This window comes from Abramis brama, assembly GCF_963993115.1.
Source record: "Abramis brama genome assembly, chromosome: 6".
Classification (NCBI taxonomy): Eukaryota; Metazoa; Chordata; class Actinopteri; order Cypriniformes; family Leuciscidae; genus Abramis; species Abramis brama.
In genome coordinates, this window is record NC_139968.1 from 36,717,257 (window position 1) to 36,744,073 (window position 26,817).

General features: G+C 36.9%; 3 protein-coding genes and 2 long non-coding RNA genes across 5 annotated transcripts in view; 3 read left to right on the plus strand and 2 right to left on the minus strand.

Annotated features, from left to right (window-relative positions):
• Positions 1 to 26,817, plus strand: part of LOC311084846 (uncharacterized protein) — a 114,190-nt gene that overhangs the window by 14,926 nt on the left and 72,447 nt on the right. The gene's annotated exons all lie outside the window — the stretch shown is intronic.
• LOC311085185 (uncharacterized protein) lies at positions 582 to 5,980 on the minus strand (the record flags this gene model as incomplete). The annotated part of the gene is made up of 3 exons (XM_084117619.1): positions 5,681 to 5,980; positions 1,715 to 2,044; positions 582 to 718 (listed from the first exon to the last, which is right to left on the minus strand). Exons 1-3 carry the CDS (start codon positions 5,721 to 5,723, stop codon positions 582 to 584), a joined length of 510 nt encoding a protein of 169 aa, XP_083973745.1. The 5' UTR covers positions 5,724 to 5,980.
• On the plus strand, positions 2,681 to 4,955 carry LOC311084887. The gene is made up of 8 exons (XR_014606646.1): positions 2,681 to 3,089; positions 3,397 to 3,502; positions 3,600 to 3,706; positions 3,814 to 3,910; positions 4,024 to 4,106; positions 4,212 to 4,307; positions 4,410 to 4,518; positions 4,821 to 4,955. It is a non-coding gene; the product is annotated as an uncharacterized lncRNA (long non-coding RNA).
• Positions 10,002 to 24,993, plus strand: LOC311084848 (uncharacterized protein). Its single transcript, XM_084117132.1, has 7 exons — positions 10,002 to 10,676; positions 12,350 to 12,646; positions 14,905 to 15,237; positions 15,459 to 15,764; positions 17,059 to 17,169; positions 24,046 to 24,097; positions 24,287 to 24,993. The coding sequence occupies exons 1-6, from the start codon at positions 10,631 to 10,633 to the stop codon at positions 24,081 to 24,083; spliced, it is 1,131 nt and encodes a 376-aa protein (XP_083973258.1). The 5' UTR covers positions 10,002 to 10,630; the 3' UTR covers positions 24,084 to 24,097; positions 24,287 to 24,993.
• Positions 17,641 to 23,505, minus strand: LOC311084899. The gene is made up of 2 exons (XR_014606661.1): positions 23,115 to 23,505; positions 17,641 to 20,833 (listed from the first exon to the last, which is right to left on the minus strand). It is a non-coding gene; the product is annotated as an uncharacterized lncRNA (long non-coding RNA).

Sequence of the window (26,817 nt, forward strand, 5' to 3'; positions counted from 1 at the left end):
TAAGGAAGACAATACAAATATATAACCCTATAACTAATCAAATAACAGTTAATACTACTGTGCATGTGAACAATTTATGTCTCAATTAGCTTTGTGTGATAGTGAATTAGTTGAATATTGAAAACTGAGTACTTATATTATATATATATATATATATATAGTACAAAATATTGAGTACTTGATTCCCGGAGGCCGGTCGCACCAGCTGGACAAACACCCGGTTCTAAGGCTAGGATTGACATACAATGCAACTTAAGTCCTGTCTAGAATAATACATGTTGCACTTTTATCCTTAGATCACGTCTGAGACAATCTTATGAGTCAAAGGTGGAAACTGAAAAGATTTGACTTGTTGATACAATGTTGATAAAATGGCACGTTTTGGCCACCAGATGGCCCAATACACCAGATTCAGGTAATGAACCTATATTACCTTTACGATCCAATTCATAGAGTAGAAGTAAAGGTATTTCTATTGGTAAGTAAAGCTTTGTTTCACATTTCTAAATAATTAGACAACACATATTGTTTCATTTTTACTAATATCACAATATTTATGACATCTGTTCTGTTTTCTCCTGTTATCCTCTTGCAGCTCTGACATCTTTGACCAGAAGAACAACAGCAGCGGCAGAAGCCACGCCCATCAGCGCAGTGACGACCAATCGCAGCACAGCTTCAACTGAGTCACAACAGGGGGCGTGGCCTTCTGGAGAAACTAATGAAACAAATGATAAAATAAATTTAGATTTTCAACAAGCTGACTTTAGTCTTTCTTGAATTTAAAAGATCAAATGTTCTGCTTGACACAAGAAAAAAATAAATAAATTAAAAACAGTTTTAAAAACATGAGGAGACAGAAGCACATTCATCATGCCTGGCATCTTAAGTTATAAGTCTCGATAAAATCAACACATTAGCGAATGAATGTGAATATCATCATCAGAGCTGTGGTACCTGCACATGTGTGACAGAGTGTGTTGATGTCCAGATGTGTGGTCTGGTTGCTGATGGGATTGTTCAGCACACAGCTGTAGGCAAGGGCGTAGATTTGGTTTGAACATTGGGGGGGTTGAAGTTTGGGTATGCCTCCTGATATTGTGATCATGGTATAAATATTGGGGGGGTTGTAATGCATAGATTTAAATATTGGGGGGTTATCTCCCCCCCATCCCCCCCACAAATTACGCCCCTGGCTGTAGGTGTTTTTATCCTGATATTCCACCTCCAGAGGTAGAGAGAGACTGATGCTGAGATCACACACACTGATGCTGGACAATACACTGATTCCTGCGTACCAGGAGAGAGTCACATCACTCACATTCAACACTGATGAACACACCAATGAACATGATGATGATGATGATGATGATGATGAAGAACAGTGTGAAGAGTTACTGATGATGACAGGAACAGGCAGACGAGCTGAGAACGATTAGAAAAATGATACAGATCAGTAAATAAGACGGCTCTTTTTGACCATTGAGAGAGTTTCTGATGTCATTCACAAACAGTAGACTACTGTGATTCAAGATTATAATTTTTTTAATAATCTTTGAGATGCCAGATTCATCATAATTAATCAAAAGGAAAGTGTCAATAGGCTGAAAAGGAAAGTCAGAAATATGTGTGTATCTCAATATTTATAATTTTAAGATTGAAAAATCAACTATTTAGGATTTATGCACTTTAATTATAAAAATATTTAACTCACCGTAGACAGTGAGACTGAAACTCTTGCTCACACGATCTTTAATCTCTAGTTTATAAACTCCAGTATGTTCAGTTGTGGTGTTTGTGATGGTCAGAGATCCAGTTTGATCGTCCAGCTTCAGTCTGTCTCTGAATCTCCCATCAAGATCATCATCATATACAGTGATTCTGTCGTCCAGTACATTGATTTCAGCTATTAAAGTGTTTTCATCTCCAAACCTCCAGTAAATTAGATCATCAACCTTCATCTCAGTGAGATCAGAGTTTAGAGTGACTGAATCTCCCTCCATCACTGACACTGACTTCACTGCATCTGTGTCAGCAAACACTCCTGAAGAACAGAGTTTATCACAGATTAAAGGTCCTGAATAACTTAAATAGATCAGTTTTGTAACGGTAAGGAAGAACAGCAGCACAGACACAGAAGTAGCTGGGATTAATATTTTTTTGTGATGTTTTTTTTTTGTTATCAATACACTGTTATCACAATACAGGTGATCTGTGGGAGGAGCCACACGAGTGATTGTGTCTCATTTTAAATCTGATTGGCTCCTTCAGTGCCTCTGCTCTGGAGAATGAAGGGTTAAGGGAAGCCAAATAGTGCAAATCAGGAAAAGTGGTTGAGAAACACTCCACTAATGTTTCATAGAGAAACATATGAACCAAAACACCAAATGAACAGCTCTTAAAGCCCTTGACTTTACTTTGAACTTATATGAAGATATATCTTTTTATATTAGTATCCAGTGTATTTTTATTAAGAAACCAGTAAATACAACAAAGCTATAAACTTCAGAGTAGCGAGATTCATCAATAATCATCTCATTGTTTCGGGTGATAAAGCATGAATTATTTTAAATAAAACAGGATCTGCTGTTTTTGAACCTGTCATATTTTTCTCTTGTGGTTTAAAATAGATCTCACAAAACACAATCATAATTTAGTTTGAGCATCTTTTATCTGCACTGTAAAACCTAAGACTGAAAGTTACTAAACTAAATGAGTACATTTAACTTATTTTTTTTAAAAAGTTAGTTTAACTTAATAAAATATGTGATATTAACTCAAAAACTGCAATGTATTAAGCAGAACTTAAACCGAATAAGTTATGAATAACCTATTTGTTATTTTAGCTTTTAAATTTTATTTTTCAAGAAATTACTTTTGTATAAGGAGATGAAATAAACACTTAAATAAATACATTTAACATTTTCTGCTTCATTTGAAGCCTACATTTAGGTCTCTCTACGGCGTTCTCCCTCACGCACCGGAAAAACCCGCGTATTTATTTCAATCTGCCCATCCCCCACAGCTCAGCTCACACACGAAGTAACTAGGAGTCGGAACAGAATGGCGGCCATGGAGAGATTTAACAGGTAAGCACGGCAAAATGCTTCGTCCTCTTTAGAGCACTTGTACGTTTAACGTTGTATTGTCGTTACTCTTCATCTTAAGAAGACCGACTAGCTAAAGTAATGTAGGCTACTAACTACTGTAATAAGACTAAGTTATGCCATTTGTGTCACGTCACAGAAACGCCAAGCCAACGCGACATTGCATTTAGCACTAACTTAGAGATTTTTTTTAATCAGCGGCAGTAAGTTAGTTGTACTGTGAGTACACGACAGTTTTGTCACTAAAACAGTAATTTATATGTGTGTGCGTTTTGTCACATTTTTACAGAGCGTGTCCCGCGCAAATTTGGATATTTATCAGTGAGGACGAAACTGACTGACTCCACTAGTGCTAACGTTAACCGTCATTCACACGGCAAAAACTAAAGAAATAGGTAACGTTAATACAAGCTGACATACTCTTTTATTTATTATGTTGTGAGTAAACCACAGAAGTGGAAAATTAATATTTTTTGTGTTTTCTCATTTTAGCGTAAACGAACGTGTCCCGCGCAATTTTGGATATTGTGAGGAGACTAGCAGCTATAACGTTATCGTCCACCGACCGACATTTACCCGGCAAAAACTAAATAAAAAAGGTAATACAAGCTGACCTATTTCTTCATTTATAATGCTGTGAGTAAACTTAAGTTTTTTCAGTGGAAGATTAATTAATTTCTGTGTGTTTTCTCACATTTTTGCTTAGACAAAAGTGTCCCGAGCCATTTTGGATCATTATCAGTGATTGAGACTACCTTACCATCCACCGCCCGTCATTCACATGGCAACAACTGCAGAAATAGGTAATACAAGCTGACTTATTCCTTTATTTATTATGCTGTGAGTAACGTAAACCAATTTTTTGACAGTGGAAAACTAATTAATATTTTGTGTTTTTTCTCACATTTTGTCATAGACAAATGTGTCCCTTGGGCAATTTTGGATATCGGTGAGGAGACTATCAACCACTGACCATCATTCATACGAAAAAAAAAAAAGGTAATACAAGCTGACATATTTCCTCATTTATAATGATGAGTAAACTACAGTTTTGTCAGTGTAAGAGTAATTCATATTTTTGTGTTTTCTCATGTATTTGCATAGACAAACGTGTTCCGTGCAATTTAGGGTCTAGTGAGGAGACTGACTGACTATCCTCCACATCGACTGTCATTCACGTAGCAAAAATGAAAGAAAAAGGTACTACAAACTGACCTATTCTATTTATTATGCTGTGAGTAAATTACATTTTTGTCAGTGGAAAATGTATTAATTTTTTTTTTTTTTTTTTTTTTTTCACAGTTCAAAATAGACAAACGTGTCCTGCGCATTTTTGGATCTATTTCAGTAAGAAGACTGACTGACTATCCTCCAGTGACTGTCATTCACATGGCAAAAACTAAAGAAAAAGGTAATTTCCCAGGGAAAGCAAGAACTGAGAACTGATAAGAATGTAAAATGTGCACCTTGAAATGCAATGTAAGTCATTTTGGATCTTGTCAAATCTAGTTGTACTGTCAATCTCAAAGCTCTTTTCCATTTTAGATGTGTATGTGTGTTTTTATAGTGAAAACAAATGCTGCCGCTCAGTCTTTTTGCCACTTAGCCGACGGTGACGTCACGCATAACCTCTATTCTAGCATTTATGCTGTGAGTAAACCAGTTTTGTCAGTGGAAGATTAATGTTTTTTTTGTTTGTTTGTTTATTCACAGTTCGCCAGACAGAAGTCATGTGCAGTTTTGTATTTTGGACAGTGAGGAGACTGACTGACCATCTTTCACAACATTCATCACTGAGAACCTTTTGTAAAATAAATTATTTTTCAATAAATACTATTAATAACTGCATCCTTTTCTTTGACCATTTCTTTATACCAGGGTTCCTCAAACTCGGTCCTGGAGGGCCACTGTCCTGCAGAGTTTAGCTCCAACACTGATCAAACACACCTGAGCAAGCTAATCAATGTCTTCAGGATCTCTAGAAACTCACAGCTAGGTGTGTTTGATCAGGGTTGGAGCTAAACTGTGCAGGACAGTGGCCCTCCAGGACCGAGTTTGAGGAACCCTGCTTTATACCAATGTTTTTCCTTTGTCTTATAAAACTTTATTAATTTGAGTTTAATCAACTTAAATCATTTACCGCAATCGGTTTCCTAAAACCATTTGAGTAGCTATATAGTTGTTATGACTTGATTAGATTTATTAAATGAACTCAAACCAGTTAGTTTAAATGGTTTAAATTACTTTAAAAGTTGAATGGAATGAACTTAAAATATTCAAGTCACATATACTCAAAATGAATGACTAAACGAACACTAAATTATGAGTGAATATGACTCAATATATATAAGTTCACAATACTCGTATGTATTTATTTTAAAACTTAAATGGTTTGCCGCAATTAGTTTCCTTAATCGGTTTGAGTTGAGTTAACTTGTTGGGTTTTACAGTGTGGGAAATCCTCTGGCTGATTAAAAAAAGAAAATGTTTTATGGCTCTGTATTAAATCTTTGTAAATAGTATGTATTTAAAGTAAAGCAAGAACTGTTAAACTGAATATGAATATAACTCACCGACCAGACGGCACAAGCAGAACAACACACACATGTGAAGCATTTTCAGATAATAGCACTATATGTGAACACTTCAGAGACAGAGAGACTGTGAACTAACAGGACAGTGTTAAACTGTGAGATAGTGTTCCTGCGTCTGATTCTCCACCAATAATATTTGAGACCGCCCTCTTACTGTACATGTACTGCTACTCTTCCACTGGTTATTAATATTCATCTGTATTAGTATTGCACTGTTGTAGGTGGCCGACCGGACACAGTAGCTTTTAAGTTTTTGTTTTTGCAAGCAGCAGTACATGTATTACATTTTATTGTAGGCCTATGATCAATATTTTGCAAATAAAGTGTGAAGGTCTTAGGATGGTCACTAAGGGTTACTAACACTAACTCTAACTTTATTTTCCATCAGTCGATCACACTCACAAACCACAGGCCTGAATAAAGACACACTGATGCTGAAGGTTTATCAGCAGATCAAACCACATCTCTGTACTGAAGTCAGTAGAGGATTCACTTTGAGCTGCTCGAGTCCAAGTCAATCATGAGCTCATACGGTCTGTGCTTCTTGAGTAAATTGCTATATTATAGGCTATATGTTTCGCATTAGTAAAACATTCCTTCAAAAAAAAAAAAAAAAAATAGATAAAGATAAAGATAAAAAGATGAAAAAGGCAACAGTGCCAAACCAAACCTCCATCAGGTGGCAGAGTGGAGAAAAAAACCTTTGGAGAACCCAGGCTCAGTCACTCAGTTCTCGTCTGGCCAATGAACGAACAGTGTATGATTATGATCCAGGCAGCGTGAGCAATAACGTCAGTATGGAGTCTTGGTTTGTTGAGGATCAGAGGTCGTGTCTGATCTGGATACGGCCCGGATATGGCCAGTAACTTTTATTGTATGAAACTATGGTTACTAGGGTAAATTGCTTTGTTGATAATCAGTGTATAATTTCCTTTATGGTGAACATTTTTAATAATACTTATATAAGCAATAGTAATAGTGAACTGTTGCCTAAGCAAATAACACATAGCAAGTATAATTTTTTTTTACTTTTTTTTTTATTGAACACCAAGAACGTAACAAAAACAGAATATACATCTACAATGGCACTGATAAACACAGACAAATGCGCATTAAGCAAGGCACATGTCAGTCAAATAAATGAATAATGACAAAAGAAAAATACATATATTTGAAGATAATAAAAAATAAAAAAAATAAAAAAAATACAACAAAAACACAGGAAGGGGTCTCTTCATTCCTCTTCTAAGAGATCAAGGTCTCTTATTATTCTAGCCAATTTCTGGGCCTTTTTACTTTTCATACATTGCAACGATAGAAAGAAATTACAAATAAAGTCTCTTTTAAATACAGAAAAATAATGTGCCCAGAATCAACATTACATTAATAAAAAATAAATGTATTTTCTCATCCAATAGCATTCCAAACATAATAAGCTTTCTAGCAAAAGTGGGCAGTGAATATTTTTTATTCTCCAACCAATAAGACAGATTTTCCCAAAAAGTATTTGAAAAAAAAAAAAAACCACAAGAAAAAAAAAGAAAAGAAAAAGAAGATCAGTTTTCTCTATGTCAACTTGACAAAAAATACAGGCATTTTCTTCAAAATGAAACCGCTGTCTTAAAAATTCACTTGACGGGTATACCCCATTGAATATTTTCATAGCAAGTATAATTGATTAGGAATACATGACCCATCCCTCTAGTGGTCAAATCAAATGCTGTTATAGTTTCATTTGTGAGTGTTGTTTACATCATTGTTTACACATGTAGGAAGGCAGTGAGATAGTAGATGAAAGTAACACTTATATGCTGCTTTATAGAGCTCTGTGTAAGTTATCTGAGCTATGTATGAACTGACAGAATATTTGATTTTGTATTTGACATTGGAAATGCAGGAGGGTATGTTTACAAAACAGGCGCACGTGGAAAAAAAATGCATTTGTTGTGGGATATTATGTACGAAACAATGTGGTAAATTTGGATAAACACAATATGCTAGCATACATAGTGTTTCAAGTGTGCGATTATCAACACGTTTCCTAAATGGTTTCATTACAATATAATTGTAAAGAACTGTAACTCATTTTATCCACTTTGCTTAAAAAGGAATATTTGTATTGAGTGTAAACAACTCACAGGGTGCCGCCAGAGCCCGTCTACGGAGAGCCTGCCCACTCCCTATTAAGCTCTATTGTACCGAATTTTGGTTGTAGTACCACCAGAGTTCCACTGGGGGCGATCGCCATGAGTGCAGAATGAATGGGAGTCAATGGAGCTAGACAGCTAAATGTGTCTCTTTCACCCGATTGCCGTTGAGAAATATCAGATCTGATTGTAGATTTTGCAAGTTCAACATAGGTTTTAGGTCGAAAGTTGAATGAGTACTTATGTCCTTTTGATTTCTTACAGGTTGAGTTGTTGTTGCCCATAACACGCTAGCATTCTGCTAATGAACACTGATTGGTCAGTGAAGGACTGATAAAAACTGAAATTTAACAAAAAGAGACTGGGTTGAGTTTTGTCATTTTAAATTGTAATAATTGTATGTAAAAATTTTAAAAACTGTAATGTTGTTTACTGCAAAATCTGTTGTTTAGTACAAATGCACATATTGCCTGGACCATATTAAAATGTTTAATGTTTTTATATTATATTTAAAACGAAAAGAGGCAGGTTTGTGTTTTATATTTTGTTTTGTTTTATAATAGGCAATGTGCAGTGAATCAATACGCGTTGCCTGAACCACATTTGTGTGGCTATCATGTTTAAGATTTCTTTAAATGAAAACGAAAAGAGTTAGTATGGTGTTTTATCACATATTTCGTTGTCTAAAATATACACAGAGATAGCCGGAGTAGCAGAGCGAGCTCGAGTGACGCGCGCTGCGTCAGAAGGTGGGCGGGGTTAGGATTTCCCAAGATTTTCCATGATGAAAGTGACCAATCATAAGAGGGTCAGTGCCCTCCTTGGTTTCCGCCCCCAAATTGTCAAAAGTACGGTGGCCGAGAGAGCTCAACGCGCTGCAAATGAAGAAAACGCATGCAAACAGAAAAAAAACGCATGCAAACAGAAAAAAAACGCATGCAAACAGAAAAAAACACATGCAAATAGAAAAAAACCCACCAGCGAATAAGAAAACATCTTCATCAGTTTTACAACTCACGTGCGTCCCAATACTCACAACACAACCAAATACGGAAACGCGCTGCAAATACTGAAACGCGCTGCAATTACAGAAACGCGCTGCAAAAGTTCACAACACAATCAAATACAGAAACGCGCTGCAAATAGAACAGAACACAACGGAAATGTTTCCGGGGAACGCAATAAGTGACGGACCCGGCTAGGACGTGCTTAGCTGTCTACTTTTATTATTATTATTTATTTATTTTTATTTTTTTGCAAAACATACAAAGATGACACGTTTATGACATACAACTTTGTATACAATATAGGCCTACAAAATGTATATTTGCGATATGTTCAATGCCATAAGAATACTAAAAAGAACAATGAGCTGAAGACTAAAATAAATAAATAAATAAATAAATAAGATAGAGAAAAAGAAAGAGGAAAAGACATTAATCTATACATCAGTTACATTGAACACATTGTGTCATGTTATGTTAAAATAAGTTTCATAAGAAATGTTAGAATGTAGCTATAGGTCCAAATATGAGACGGCAAGTTTTAAAGTTGAGACACTCACACAAAGATAACACATATTTTAAAAACTTTGTTGTATAAAATGTATATTTATTTGCAGCCGTTATGTTAACAGCATTAATACTATATTTCTGGTAAGAACAGCTGATGGACACGCACTGCGTTGTCATGGGAACATCCCAGGTGAAAATAATGAGGAAATTAGGTTGTCTTTCGTTGCTCCCTTCATCAACATAATGGCACACAAGTGCCCCGCTCCCTCCAAAGTGCCCAATTCAAGGGCTCTGCTGTCTGCCCTTTTAAGAGAGTAGGTAATACCAGAGCCCGCGTCTCTCTGGTAAAGCTCGTGAGCCGTCCGTCCGTCACTTATTGGGTTCCCCGGAAACATTTCCGTTGTGTTCTGTCCTATTTGCAGCGCGTTTTTGTATTTGGTTGTGTTGTGAACTTTTGCAGCGCGTTTCTGTATTTGGTTGTGTTGTGAACTTTTGCAGAGCGTTTCTGTATTTCGTTGTGTTGTGAGTATTTGGAGCACACATGCGTTGTGAAACTGATGAAGATGTTTTCTTAATTTGCGGGTGTTTTTTCTATTTGCATGTGTTTTCTTCAGTTGCAGCGCGTTGAGCTCTCTCGGCCACCGTACAAAAGTCATGTAGACTCGAGCGAGCAGAAATCCACTGCGAGAGCAAAACAGCACTCCGCGAGCAGAAGCCCGCTGCGTGCGAGCAGGATTCCACTGTACAAGCAGAGTTAACCTATGAGAGTATGCCAGGCGCTCGCTCGCAGCTACGTGTACACCTCTCGGTTGTTGAATTTGTGCGCGAGTACTTTTATCATGCCAGCTGAAGGTTCATTTTTGCGCGTGTGAAATAACATAATGTGCTCGTGAGCATGTCTTACACGCTCATGACATTTGACTAAAAAAATAACGCCATAGCTATCCTATATCTGATACAGACACAAGGAAGATTCAGCCATTTTTGAAAACGGGACAAGTTCGCCTTTTATTGTTTTGAAATCAATAAGCAATATATACCAGTCTCTTTCAGCATAATAGAAATAAGCAATATATAATACACCAATAAATCGGCGTAAACGTCTCGACATGTTTTTTGTTTGGTTGTTTTTTTCCTGGTAATTTAGTCGTCTCGTACAATAAGATCTCTGGTTCAGGGCGCGGCTCAGAAACACTGAGAGAACAGAGGACTTTAATAACTCTACGGATCATCTACTATCCATAAATCATCTCTAACGTTACATCAACATGAAGAGCGCACTTACACATGTTCTTTTGTTATTATGTGCGATCGGTAAGTGGTTGTTGTTTTTATAACATAACTGCAGCACTTTCGTTTTCGTTTTCTACACACTGGAAATTTGTATTTTCTTTTAAACATTTTCTTATTTGAATTTTAAAAATGTAACAACTGTGATAACTAGCTGTATGACATATTTTGTATAGTGCACAATAATGACTAACTTACATGATATTTTAGTCGGAGCAATATTCATGGTACACTGGCAGTGTTCACACAGGCCTTGTTATTTTACAGTCTGTTTTCAACGCATAGGTTGCAACATGGTTCATTGAGTTCCAATTAATCTAATGCATTGAATTAAATTCTATTGTTTGTTTGAGACGAAACTCGAATATAGCCTAATAATTGTTTACTCATTTCTAGGTAATTGATATTAGAGTGAGTTAAAGGTTTGGGTTCCTCAAATGCAAATATTTATCCGTTGTTGTTTGTTGCCATATATATATTTTTTATATTATTATTTTTAAAGTTTCCAATTGTCATGCTCTTAACCCTTCAAATTGTTCCTTTATATAAGAAAATACAGCATGCCAGTTTTTATGGCAGTAACATAATAATTACTGGTAGCTCAATAGCTTTAAACTTTCTGAGATTTTGATGATTTTCGTAAAAACAGATAATTTGAATTGGTATTGTACCTGGCTAGTAAAATTCCCCCCAAAAAATCTCCATAAAAGCATCTAATGCACCATATATTCCTAAATATGTATTTTAGATGCATATCTCAGTTTACTTATTGTAGAAACTAAATCCAAATTAATCCATCCATGACACGGTTTAGCAGATTTACCTTTCCTGGTGGAATCAATACATATTTCTATTGATGATCACCTTGGTTATTGTTTGGGTTTAGAGCACATTTTTTGGTTTAAAAAATTACATTACGTTCCTTGAAATTGACCCGGAACTTTGGCCGAATCAAGCAGATTATCAGAAGGCACAGGCAACCATGCAATGAAAGTAGTCAATGATCACGCCGAGAGAGGAGTGGCTCTGATTCAAGAATACAATGGCTATCTCACACACTCTGAAGAACAATTGCAGTTTCTCCTTCATGTGGTGGAAGATCACCGACGGATCTATCCAGACTGCAAAAAGTCACTGGCTGCTGAGCAAATGAGGGATTGTTGAAAACTTTGTGCTTTTTTTTTAGATTGTTGTCATTGTTGTCATGTCAGTGTTGCTCTGATTTCAATCAAATGTAGTTCATTTGCAGCAACTTTTAATATTACTTGGATATAACAATAACGCCGCACAGCTTAACATAGGCAATCTTCCACATGATTGAGCTACCTCTAAATATTTTTTTTTTTTGTCAACATTTTTGCATATTTCTAATTTTGAAGTTAAAAGGAACAGTTTAAGAGGTTAAGACATTTTGCAACAAAAAAAAATTGGACTTGATAAGGACCACCCTAATATATATATATATATATATATATATATATATATATATATATATATATGTGTATATGTGTGTGTGTGTGTGTGTGTGTGTGTGTCACATACATGGGCATAAACAGAACAATGTAGACTCAGATTTAATGCAGACTGCTGCAATTCATGCGAGATTTATTAGTACCACTGATCAGTCGGCAAGACTCATGATTACTGAGTGTTTTATATGTTTCATTTCTGACTGTCTGTTTCTGTTTGTTCTCCAGGTGTGTTTGGTGATGCAGATAAAGTATCAGTCATTGAGGGAGATTCTGTCACTTTACACACTGGTGTTACTGAAATACAGAGTAGTGATGAGATAGATTGGAAGTTAAATGGAAATCGCATTGCTATAATCAGTGGTGATGACGCCAGAACTGATGGGGTATTCAGAGACAGACTGAAGCTGGACACACAGACTGGAGATCTCAAGATCACAAACATCAAAACCACAGACTCTGGAGAATATAAACTAAAGATCAGAAACACCAGAGGATCCTCAGAGAAGATATTCAGTGTCAGTGGTGAGTGTCTCACAGTTTTTTTATTTAACAATTGCTGTTTACATAATTAACAGCCTAAGCAATTAAAATTCTCCTCAATGTTTTTTTACAGATGTAAAATGTTACTGGCAAACTGTTGTTTATACAAATCATTTATGAATTCTGTTTTATTTATGAATAAAATATTTGTCATTATCTGACAAGAAAACTGACAGACCCTTTAATATTCAATACAATTGCTTCTTTATTATAAGGAAAAACAACAGATTCCATATTAATTTTAATCCTATGGTAAAATGATCATATCAGTACAGTCACCAGTGGACTTAGATTTCTTAAAAAATACAATTAAAATATGTAATTTAGCCTAAATGATTTTCTTCTCAAAACAGCTGTGAGAAATGTTGTATTGTTGGGATGAATTTAGATGAGTAGGTCTAGAGGTCTTCTGATCCTGGATTTCTCCAATATAGATAACTAAGTATTTCATTGGCTCTGTGCTGCACTCTGTACAATGACAATAGAGTTGAATCTGATCTAGCAGATTTCTGAATAATCAGTCAATAGTTACAGAAGTCTAAATTGTATGACATCTCAGATGCAGTTTATTGTGCAAACAAAAATTGTATTATTAAACAAGAGAAAAATCATTTTTTGTCTGTAATGTCAGATTTCTGTAAAAAATCTATAAATATTAACTATAAATAACCCCAAGATACACCAGAGACTCATAAATAGAACTTTTTCATCTAAAATAAAATCTAAATCTCATTTGCATAAAGTTGACATTTCTGAACTCAGAAGAGATGTCTCAAGAGGCTCAGCGTGATTTGTAGTTCAGATCAGCTAGTAATGCTGAATGTCCTCGGACGCTCAGAATAATGTATTTTTCTAATGTCAGGTATGCATCTTTTACTCTTTACTTCAGAGAATTTGATATTTTGTATTGATTTTCTTTAAATTGATTCTGTAATTAGCATGATACATTTACCTGTCTATTAATGAATTGTTACATTTGGATTTATTCTGACTTACTCTGAACGATTGATTCTAGTAGATTACATTGCATCCATTGTTACCGCAAATCTGCGTCAGGAGAGTAACGGAATAAAGTGCTTATATTTGTTTGCTGCGCAGCATAAACTAGACAGACTCCAGACAATGCCGTTAAATATGCTTTAATCAGGAGGATCTCAGACCAATTTCAGAGAGAATTCCACCAGCAAAAAGATACAACAGTTTTTATAGACTAGGAGCATGGCAATGGTGGGATGATACATTACATCATTTCCCTACAATTTGATTGGTTCTTCATATGCAAACCCTTCTGTTACCAGGAAGAAACAAACTCTGTTTTCTTGATTGCTTCACTTTGTTCTTTAATCACGAGTTTATAAATGTAGATATCTGTCTAGTTTAATTTCCCCTTTTATCCAGACATGATTCACTAAAACACACACACTCAGTCACGAGTTTAAAACATTTATAAGTTTGGAAACATTTAGTATTGAAAAGCATATGTTATTCCTGCAAGAAAAGTAACTGTTAGTTATGATTAATTAAAAAATCCATCAAAGATCGAAACCTTTCCTCAAAGTTATACATGAATTTTGAACAATACCCGTTCTTGTCTTAGGACACCTTTGATGAACTTTTTTTGATCCACTTCAAATGTTGACTACTGTATTTTCTGCAGTAAATCCCATAAGTGTTTCTGGCCTGAAGGACATCTTATCACATACCGTCTGGTTAGGACATGATGTTTCCAGAACACCTCAAACTCAGTCAACAGCGTCTTACAGTCTCTCTTCACTGATGAGATGAAGCGGTTTAGTGTCCTGTTCAGTCAAGCTTCCACTGAGCACTAGTGAGGGTCTGTTTCTCAGACTAGTTCAGTTGAGTTTGCCTTCATTTTGTAAGGTTTGACTAACAAGTATATTTAAGACTTAAGCAACTAAAACAAAATATTGAAAAAAAAGATCTGAGCTTTGCCAGCACAGAGGATAATGGAAATTTTAGCTTTTAAATTGTTTAAAAAAATTGTTTGTAGATTTAAACTTTTATATTATTAAATGCAGCCTTGATGAACATAAGTGTGTGCTTTCTCCGTCTGCTTTTGACCAGATAATACAAAACAAAAAACAGAAAAAAAAATCACATTTAGACTGCAGAAAGTCACATGATGTGTATTACACAAAACTGTTATCTTCTGTAAATCTCTTTACTGACAGAGATATAAAAGTGATAACTGACAGAAACTCTTCTGGTTTGTTCTTCAGCTGTGAATGATTCTAGGTCTGATGGAGTGACGGTTGTGTCAGTGGCAGAGGGAGATTCTGTTGTTCTACACACTGATACTGAAATACTGGAAGACGATGAGATACTGTGGAGGTTTGGAGAGAAAGATATTGCTAAAATGAAAAAAGATGAACACATCTTCTCTACATATGATGATGTTCCTGATGGGATATTCAGACACAGACTGCACCTGAATTATCAGACTGGATATCTCAGTATCAGTGACATCAGATCCAAAACCTCTGGACTTTATGAAGTTGATGTCAAGAAGAGCACACACACCATACACAAGGCATTCAGTGTGACTATTACAGGTGAGTCGCTTCAATATTTAACTGTAATAATGGTTGTATTCAGCACTGTAAAGAATTTACATACACAAAAACATCAAGACAAAAATCTGTATCTGAAACTGTTACTTTAGTATTCATTGATAACCAAAGTTAACAAAATAAAATGTGTATAGAATGTATTATTATGGTTCTCTGTGAATGTTCTCATGAATTTTCTTCTTGTATGTTTTATCCTGAGACAGACAGACTGAGCAGAGTGTCAGTGAAGGAGGGAGTCACTGTCATTCTAGCATCTGGTGTTACTGAATTAGACAGAGATGATCTGGTACAATGGAGATTTGAACATGAAGACATCTTAGCAGAAATCAATAAAACGTCTTCCACATCTTATGTTCGTGATGAGAGATTCAGAGACAGACTGGAGCTGGACGATCAGACTGGCTCTCTGACCATCACACACACCAGAACCACAGACTCTGGACTCTATCACCTTGATATCACCAGCGACAGACACGTCATATTCAGGAAATTTGTTCTTTCTGTCAGTGGTGAGTATATCAAGTGTTTTAGTTAAAATATATATAATCTATTTACATCAGCATTGTGTGAACCTTTTTTGTGTTTTAATATGGTGTTTACTAAAATTAAACCAATTTTAACCACTAAATGTACAATCTTAAATAGATTTTAAGGAGTTTAACAAAACTCTGCAAAATTATATTTCAAGATATTTTTAAAGGAACCAAATTATATTATTACTGACTACTAAAACAACATATTTAAATTATTTAAATTTATTTAAATTATTGGTCAAATCCATTTCACTAATTATGGTTTATTGTAGAAACAGGAATCTAAAAAGAGAAGTATACAAATGGATTTTAATGGTATTTATTTCGAATCACCAGTTTCCTGAGGGACCCGTGTAAGGAAAGAGGGGTTTATATAATAGAGCACCTCTAACTTCTAGACTAAACAGTCTCCCAGAGTCACACCTCCCTCTTAAATGCTCCAGGCATACACAAACACACTTGGGTATTAAAATATAAGGAGTTGTTAATTTAAGCAGCAACTCAATAAGGAGACCAAAGTCACCAAACTAATAAGCTTCGGGAGAGAGAAAGGCCAAACCAAAAAACACAAGTAGCTCCGCGGGTTAATAAAGGCCTTCTGAAGCGAAGTGATGTGTTTGTGTAAGATAAATATTAATATTTAATGATTAATAATGATGTTAATCATCATGCAATCTTTAATACGTTTATTTAAACATTAACAAGCATGCTATCTCATAGCTATTTGAATATATTTTAACTAACGATCCGTTAAGTATTATATAATATTTGTTAATGATTTATTAATGAAGCTTTTTATCCTTGTAAACCATCCTCACTCAGGTTATATAGTGCTGATGTTTATAGTGTGTGTTATAGATCAGACACACTCACACTAATGTCTGTCTTTATCATTACAGTATCAGATCTACACTCAGGTTATATAGTGCTGATGTTTATAGTGTGTGTTATAGATCAGACACACTCACACTAATGTCTGTCTTTATCATTACAGTATCAGATCTACACTCAGGTTATATAGTGCTGATGTTTATAGTGTGTGTTATAGATCAGACACACTCACACTAATGACTGTCTTTATCATTACAGTATCAGATCTACACTCAGGTTATATAGTGCTGATGTTTATAGTGTGTGTTATAGATCAGACACACTCACACTAATGTCTGTCTTTATCATTACAGTATCAGATCTACACTGATGTTTATAATGTTTGATATATAAGACACATCACACTAATGACATTCTCTCTATATCATTACTGGTTCAGATGATGCAACATGGATTGTTGCTGTTGGTGCTGCTGTTGGTTTTGTTGTTGGTGCTCTGGTGTCTGCAGCTGCTTGTGTGATTTACAGAAGATTTAAACGTACCCCCAAGGGTAAGTATCACACAGCTCATATAATATGAAAACATAAAAGTCTGGTTCCCTTTAAAAAGGGGGTAAGTCGTTTTTGAAATATGCTGTTTGGATGTTAGTCGGTCAGACACAATAACAAACATTTAGCCAATCAGCATTAGGAGTCCATGGCAGTGAGGAGAGAGAACGATCAAGAGGGAGATTTGAAGAAAGACTGCAGAATTAGAGATGAGACACAATATAAAAGAGAAAAGCTAGAAAATGAAGGGTTATGTCTGGGCAAGAGCTTTAGGACCCATGTTAATATTAGGAAAGCTGTGCAGCGCTGGAGAGAGCTCAGCGGGAATGCCTGAAAACAGACACAGATGTTGCTTTGATTCGCTCCACACACGAGTAACACTGAGATTGAGTGTCATTGTGTGTCTGGAGCTGCTGTGCTGTTGGCAACTGACAACCAACTCTTGTTTGGAATTACTATTGTGTACTGTACACACACACACACACACACACACACACACACACACACACACACACACACACACACACACACACACACACACACACACACACACACACACACACACACACACACACACACACACACACACAGACCACGTATACATCTAAACACCAGAGGGCGCTCTCTATGGAAGGCATTTTCTGCCCAATTTAAATAAATAAATTAAATGATTAAAATTAAAATTATAACCAGATTAACGATTTCATTACAGAAAACTGTATGCAAAATATGTGACAAAATTGAGAATGAAATTAAATGATTTAATTTTCACGGTGACAGTGCAGCATCCCTGTCAAATTGAAAAATAAAATGCAATTGGTGATTTCACATTTCATTTTCACTACAGTCTCGAGGCAAGACTGCCAATATTAAAATGAAAAGCCAAACGTGAAAAAGAAACTACAAATATAGTTTTTACAAAGCTCTTTATTACGCTCACACAATAATAGTGACACAATTCAAATTCAAATGTAAATTTTAGTTTTCATTTTAATTCCTCTTTTATTTCACAGTTTTCATTTTCAAAGACAATTTGCATGCAAATTCTTTGTTAATGAGTGGGTGTGGCTTATTCAAGTAACAGCGCTAGAGACACGCCTTCTGTAAAGCGAAATCGTCGCCGTTCCGTGTGCATGAGTTGAATGTGTGAAACGAAATTATTTAAATGTGATTATATTGTAATCGAGATGACGAGATATGGCGAGCTTTTGCGGGAAGCAAAACGTGGAATTAGAACGTGGAAACAACCAGCCTGACCAGCATGCGTCAAACCCTCGGCGCACTGCAGTTCCTCGGCCTGAGTCACGGGCATCTTCAGTTGCGATGAGGTTCATTCATGTATTAGGCTGTTTTGGAAATTCAACTATTTGGGTGTACAAAAGTCTTAATAACACAATTTCTACAAAATAAAAAATAATTTAATTTCATTCTCAATTTTGTCACATATTTTGCGGACTGTTTTCTGTAATGAAATCGTTAATCTGGTTTTAATTTTCATTTTAATCAATTAATTTCTTTATTTAAATTTGGCAGAAAATGCCTTCCATAGCTCTCACATATACACGCCGAATATGGCACGCCGCAGAAGTACAATAACACAAATTATTCCAGGAAATCCCTATGGGCATCATCACTGTAGCTGAATAAACAGAAGATTGAAACGCTTTGATTAAACATGACTCATAAACACACGACTGCCTTATTCTGTGTAAGAAGCCACATCATCTCACAGAAGTATGAGCGCAACTGTCACTATGAAGTGAGTTTGGAGTAAAAGCATGTTATCAAATGTTGTCTGTTGTTGGACAAGAGGTTCATAAATGCTTCTCGTTTTGGAAAGATGTTTGACGCGTGTTGTTTTTTCAAATGCATGTTATAAGTGACTCAAACTCGCAGTGCTTTCAGATGGAGCAGCGTTTACAGAGCCGTACATCAATGACAAGCTGCACATAAAAAAATAATCGCAGCCTATGCAATTTCAAAATTACGATAAGCCAAATCGGTTTAAGTGCGATTAAATGAAAATTGTGATTAATCATGCAGCCCTAGTTAGTGCACTCGACTCGCTTGTAGAGGGATCGGCGTTCGAGAACGACTCGGATCAGGACTGTTAGGATTGGAGGCGGAGCAATGAAGAAGGGGTGTGTTTGTTTGTTTGTTTGTTTGTCAACATTGGCCAACATCATATTTCAAAAACTACTAATCTCACCTTGACAATAACAGATGAATGGCAGATACTGACCTACTGTGAACTCTATCTGTGTGTGTGAAACTCAAACACAGTTATTGCAGATATTATAGAGCTTGATCTCTGCACCTTGTTTGTGTCTGTTTGTATATGACGTGCCTTCATCATAACGATGGTATTACAGATATTCAATATTAAACAGCATTACAAAAGAAACACCATTAATACAGAAATATGTAATTCAGCACTGATCTTGTGCTTTTAGCTTTAGACTAAAGAACAAACGGTGTATCATTCTGAACAGTAAGTCATGTATTACACAAAGCTAACTTAAAGGAAACTTAGATGTTTAACTAATTATAAATATTATTAAACAAATATTAATAGTATAATTATAAATGCAGCATGAAACATCTGCATGCTCATGCAACATAAACATCTGCACACTGCACAATTTAAGAACAGTAAAAGGAAAAAGGTTTTAATCTGGTTAAATACAGGTTAATACAGTCAGCGCTCATGAGTATAAAATCATGACTGCATTTCTCAGAGTTTTCAAAGGAAGTCCTGCACATCAAATATGAGTTTTGTTAGTGGCACACATTAGCAACTAGATTGACCATGTGAACAGCTTTTTGTGAACAGAACTCTGTGTTTGCTTTCAGCAAAGTATCCGATCTTCTCGTCACGATGAACACTGTGAGATGTTTGTGATTCATTCCTGTTGTCCATTCAGAAACCATTAAAATATTAACACTATTAATACAAATATATATAAAAAAAACTGATTTAATGGTTTTTCTGACTGATTTTCTAATTTTCCTGACTACACTTTACAGAGAAGCTTTACAAATATGCTTACTATTTTCTACGGGTGTTTTCACGCCTGATCGTTTGTTTCGGGACCTGGTGTGTTTCTCTCTTGGTTCGGTTCGTTTAGGCATGTGTGAACACAGCAATTGCGCTCGGATCCGAGACTGTGGGGCGGTTCGCTTGAGGTGTGAAAGTAATCCGACCAAATGGACCAACGAACCAAATGGCATTATAATTCATAACGGGAATTGTGCCTTATAAGTAGCAGAAGTGTCTGATTCTGTGAGTGAGCACATCAGTTTCACAGCTGAAAATTAAAAGAGCTCCTGTTCACCTTTAAATGTTGTGTAATTGAGCTTCTCAGTGCTAGAATGCTGTCCTGAAGAAGACTTGATTCCTGCTCTAACTGCATTATAACATTCATATAGTGTTTGCGTGAGTCTTCACACAGTTCATCTCTAGCACTGCAGATCCAGAGGGAGCGCCTTAATTTGCTGCACTATTAATACAAATGTACAGTACATGTAGTATATATTTTAACAGGAGGAATGACGGCTACATTCATATAGGCCTAGTGTTTGTGTGTGTCTTGACACTGTTACAAATAAAGTTGTACAACTATAAAAGACAGTTGTACCACATTTCAGCACACTTTGAAATGTTGCCTTGCAGGCCCGGATTGGGTAATCGGGAGAATTCCCGGTGGGCCGCTTCACTTTTGGGCCGGTCGAGGATTTTTTTTTTTTTTTTTCACATTTCAATGTCACGTTAGTAACATTACACGTTCCGCCTTCTGACACTGCAGCGCGCAGCCTCTGCATGGGTTGTACCATGTGAGGGAGTTCTCCCCTCCCCTACTATAGAGTTGTTTGGGTCCATAGCCCGTCTTTTCTAAAACGTTTTAGGTAGGCTACCGCGGCCGCGGGCCCGCGGCATCGCCGGCGCCTACCGATAGCTGGGCCGGCCCTACCGTAACGGTAGGGGAGACCGGGGATGGTTGTAACAGTTTTGACCTTTCTGTCTATGTCTTGTAGTACTTTGAAGTCAGTGTGTTCAAAATGTGATCCAAACTAGTTACAAGTGTCTGCTATTAAATGACATAGCTATTATCTTTGCAACACAAACAGAAAATGCATGGTTTAGTTTCAAACACGAGGAGTGAAATGTTACAATTCACCCCATAGTCTGGGTTAGTTGTAACATACCCTGGGGTGAGATGTAACATTATGATATCCACCGGGGTGATATGTAACATAATGAAATAAGGATTTTGACAAAAAAATTATTTTGAAAGGTTTTTATTCAACACTGACTTTTCAATATAACTGATGTGTGTGTGTCACTCTTCGATATAACTGATGTGTGTGTGTCACTCTTAGTCTCAGTGTGTTTGTCACTCTCAGTCATAGTAATTGACCATTATAAATTGATAAAATTATAATAAATAATAAATAAAATAATAATAATAAATTGAATTGAAATTTTAAATTTTAAATAATAATAATTAATAAAATTGAACACTTGAACAGTGTGTGTGTGTGTGTGTGTGTGTGTGTGTGTGTGTGTGTGTGTGTGTGCGCGCGCGTGTATGTGTGTGTGTGTGTGTGTGTGACTCTGTTGTTACTCTGTCATAGTAATTGACCATAATAAATTGAACTTGAACACTTGAACATTCTATTTGTGTAAGCATGGTTGTTACTGTCAGTCTATAGTATTGGCCATAATAACATTTAATGTTTCATTGTTGTTACAACTAACCCAGAGTCTTGTTGTTACAACTAACCCAGAGTCATGTAGCCATGAACTAGCTCACCAGCTAACAGGCAAAACATTAGCACTAACAACTTGCATGGAAAATATCTACACAGACACACAATAAACATAATAAAAGTTTGATGAGTTTAACTACAAAGCAGAAATTCCCATAACAAAAACAAAAAAAGTAAAAAAAGTAACTTTCTTATCTCAAAATTGTTTTTTCCACTCTAACATGTGCTGTGTCTGCCACAGGGCTCTACTTTATCACATGTGGAATAAGAACTAAACTGAGCGTGTGCGAAGTGAATCAGGTGATTTGTAACTAGTTCCTGATTGGACAGATTGGAATTGTTACAACTGACCCGTGTTACAACCATCCCCGGTCTCCCCTACGCGTCAGGGAGGATGGATGGGAGGATGGATGGGTAGGATGGATGGGAGGAAGAGGCCAGGAGGTATGGAAGCTTGTTTCCGCCACAGAATAAAACATTTTAAAAGATAATTGCGACTTTTTATCTCACAATTGCGAGTTTACATCTCGGAATACATCAGAATTGCGTGAAATAAAGTCTCAATTGCGTGTTATAAAGTCAGAATTGCGAGATATAAAGTCAGAATTGCCTGAAATAAAGTTGCAATTGCGTGTTATAAAGTCAGCATTGCGAGATGGTCAGAATTGCGTGATATTAAGTCGCAATTGCGTGTTATAAAGTCAGAATTGCCTGAAATAAAGTTGCAATTGCGTGTTATAAAGTCAGCATTGCGAGATGGTCAAAATTGTGAGATATAAAGTCGCAATTGCGTGTTATAAAGTCAGAATTGTGTGAATTAAAGTCGCAATTGCTTCTTATAGTCAGAAATAGCAAGATATAAAGTCAGAACTGCGTGAAATAAAGTTGCAATTGCTTCTTTTAAAGTCAGAAATTCAGAATTGCGAGATATAGTCAGAATTGTGTGATATAAAGTCGCAATTGCTTCTTATAAATTCTAAGTGAATTATTATGTAACCTTTACATTATTTGTTGAACTATGGTATTAATACAAACTACACAATAGTAACAGCTGAACTGTTGCTTCATTTATCCAAACTGGAAAAAGTGCTAATTTGGAATTCCACCATGGAAAAAGTGGGCCGGTCTTGGGCCTGAACTCCAGGGCTGAAAAGTGGCCCCACTCCGGCCCTGTTGCCTTGCGAAAGCGAACCGAACCAAGAGTAAAATGCAACATTGTAACGAATGAAGTCCGTGTTTCGGAACAAAACAAACGATCTATAGGTGTGAAAACAGCCTCAGAAACACTGACCTTCATTCAGATATTAACTTATTTGAGAACAGATGTGTATGATGCTGTGGAAAATAATGGCACTTTTCCACTACACAGTACCAGCTCGCCTCGACTCGCCTCTGTTTGGTTTTCCACTGTGTAAAAGTTGTACCTGTACCTGCTTCTAGGTACTTTTTTCGTATCACCTCCGGCGAGGTTCTGAGCGAGCTGAGGCGATACTAAAATGTGACGTGAAAACACGGCAGACTGCTGATTGGTCTGAGAGTACCCGTCACCTACGAGAGTGAATATCATTGTGAGTGCAATCAGAAATACTTGACTGCGTTTTTCTGCATTTTAAATACTTAAATACATACTTATTTATAATGACATATTCAACCATTCAAAAAAGGATTTTTTTTAAATACCTTTATTCAGCAAGGATGCATTAACTTGCATTAATTTTTATTTATCAAAAAATAATTTAAAAATGTAACATGGTTTACACAAAAATAACAAACAGCAAAACTGTTTTCAACTCTGATAATAAGAAAAGTAGAAGATTACGTCACGGCAGTTTCCTGCGGCGTCGCTATGACGACCAGGTACTATTGTGGAGGTACTATCTGCAATGGAAAACGGAGCGAAAAGCGAGCCGAGTCGAGTTGAGCTGGTACTGGTAATGGAAAAGTGCCATAAGATACTGCAATATAAAAGAAAGACATTTACTAGTTTTAACAAAATATATTTGATTACATCTAGAAATGGCAAGAGACTAGAGACTTTAGCAAGAGGAAACATCTCTATTTTGCTAAATAAGCATTTAATTGTTCGTGTGATTTATTTTTCAAATCAGTATATGGGAAGCAGCCGGTGAGGAGGGGTTCTGTATAAATTCCAGCCAGGAGGTAAGATTACTGTAGCTTTTCATTGTGGAAAACTCTTGATTACACATTTCTCCTATTTCACTCTGATGACGAAAGCATCTTTAAACATTTGAAATAATCCTATTCACTGATAGATGACAGATCTGAAATTTTAAATCACAGTGTTCATTTATTTCTCTTTACATTCTGTGATTGATTATTTTCTTACAGGTGAAATATGAAGGTCACATGATCTACAATGATCCCTCAGGATTGACATATAGCTACCACGTTATTTCCATTTTAATTAAATAGCTAAACAAAAATGCATATTACAACTGTTGAACTGTAACATATTGAAATACTTTGCAGACATTTCAGAATGTACCTTTACCAGTGGAAATGGTCAAATCAGCTGTTACTAGCATAGATCATTCACTGTGTGGTTTGTAATATTATGATCTAAGTGTCATGATTTTGTGTGTGAAGAAAGTTACGCAGGGCTTTTTCAACCCTTAAGTGTAAATAAAATAACTTTGGTTTAATTATGTGATATCCACAGCTTATAAACCTAAGTACATTTAGCAGCCAGCTTTATTCAAAGAGTTATTATAATAAGTGCCTTTTGTTGTTATTTTGATTAAAATTACGAGGGTGCATAAATTAAAGAAAATATGTACATGGATAAATCACTGCAATATTCCAAAGAAATTATAAATGTCCATTTTGATTTCATGGTGACTTAAATGTTTAAAAATTTACCTTTTTTCTTTCTGTTATTAGTATTCAAGTCACATATAGTGTACTTGTTGTATTGAGCCATATTGCTAAATGTATAGACCCCTTTTGCGCCGACGTCACAGTTACGTCACGGCGCTAGCTGGAGGCAAAACAAAAGGAAAACGTCTCCGGTTACTATCGTAACCTCGGTTCCCTGAGAGGCGGGAACGAGACATTACGTCACTGACGTATATGGGAACTCCTTCCTTCTCCATTTTCACTGAAATCTTATAGGCTAACGCCAGCTGGAGACAGCTGGCCAATTGACGCGAACATGCAAATGCTGACCGGTCCGCGGGCAGTATAAATAGCATGGGCGCGACAATACGTCAGAATCAAGACTGAACGCTAGCACAGCTGATCAAACGGCGAGCACGGCGGCTGACGTAATGTCTCGTTCCCGCCTCTCAGGGAACCGAGGTTACGATAGTAACCGGAGACGTTCCCTTTCAAGGCGGTCACTTCGACATTACGTCACTGACGTATATGGGAACTGTATAGAATCCCGCCGTGAGCGCAGTGAAGATAAGCCCTGAACGGGGTCAAGCTACACTCCCACGAGACAACAGTTCTAAGCCAGCAGCGCCGCTAGGAGCACTCGAACTGATAGGCAAAACTAGACCAAGAAACGTCTGTTCCGACCTTACCAAGTTGCATATCCAATGCAATGAAGCGAAGGCTGCACTGGACAGGGCAGCACAATACCATAAGCACTCAAGCACGAGTTAACACAGTGTCGACGGCAATAGCGGTGACAGCTGCATAACCTTATAGCCATACACAGAGTTAACAGACATTGAAAACTACTGCGAAATGCGGAACAGCTATGTAACAGTCATAACACAGAGTTAGCAGAAATGGTAACTCTGTATAATGCAGACTACTGCACAGCTGGTGGTTAACAGTTCATGAGTACATGAATAAAACTCACCAAACCCACGACGCTATAGGCAGTGCATCAAACTTGAAACCCTGGCGAACGTGTTCTGAGAAGACAGCCAGCATACCTAAATCCCGTAGGCATTAAGCCAGCATTGCAAGCGTCGAATTCAGTGAGAAAGTCTCAGTATAAAACAGCACGTCCCTAGTACCATCCACCAAGCACACAAACAGCTAGTCAGACTGCTGCCTTGTGATCCACGCACATCTGCAAAGCCCTTACAGGGCCAACAGCACTCTGAGCATCAGCATCACGTGAGGCTGACGGCTCAGCAGAAGGCGGGCAGGGATCAATCTGTGCTCTGAACGGTGTAAGCGACTTCGGAACGCAGCTTGGTATCGGACTGAGAGTGACACTGCAGTCACCAGGTCCGAGACAATGCAAAATCTTTCACTTAGAATGAGCGTAGGTCTCCAAAGTGCTTCGCTGGGGCGAGAGCAGGTGGAAAGGCCATCTCAAGAAGAGCTCTCAGCACTTATTAGTGTGAAGTGTCTTGCTCAACTATGGACCCAGCAGCGGACACACAAGAAGGTTCCACAGCTTGGGGCTGGGGTGCCAATCGCCTGTAGAAGCAGGACCTTCCTGAGGGGGATTGTCATGGGGGGCCCCATAACTCTCTCAGGTCCATGAACCGGGGATGATAGGCCAGTAAGGGGGTCACAAGGAAACTGACACTCCCTTGTAGAACATAGCCGATGTTCTGTAGCCGACGTACAGAAGTGCAAATTAACACATAACTGAATGTACATAAACACAGTGCTAGTGGCCGTAGCGACAACAACTGTGAATATACGCAGTTAGATAATAGCCCCATAATAGCATAGCACCTCAGTAAGTACACAAACACAGTCGTAGCCGTAGCTAGAACTATGAGTATACGAGTTAGTACAGAATAGCCAGTTGCACTGAAGGAAACGGGGCAACATAACAGCGTAGCACATGTACGTAACAGCATCGGTCGCTGTAGCGCCAACTTAATATACGCAGTAGCTCAGTATAGGCACTGAAGGATACGGGGCAACACCGCAGCATGAACACATCC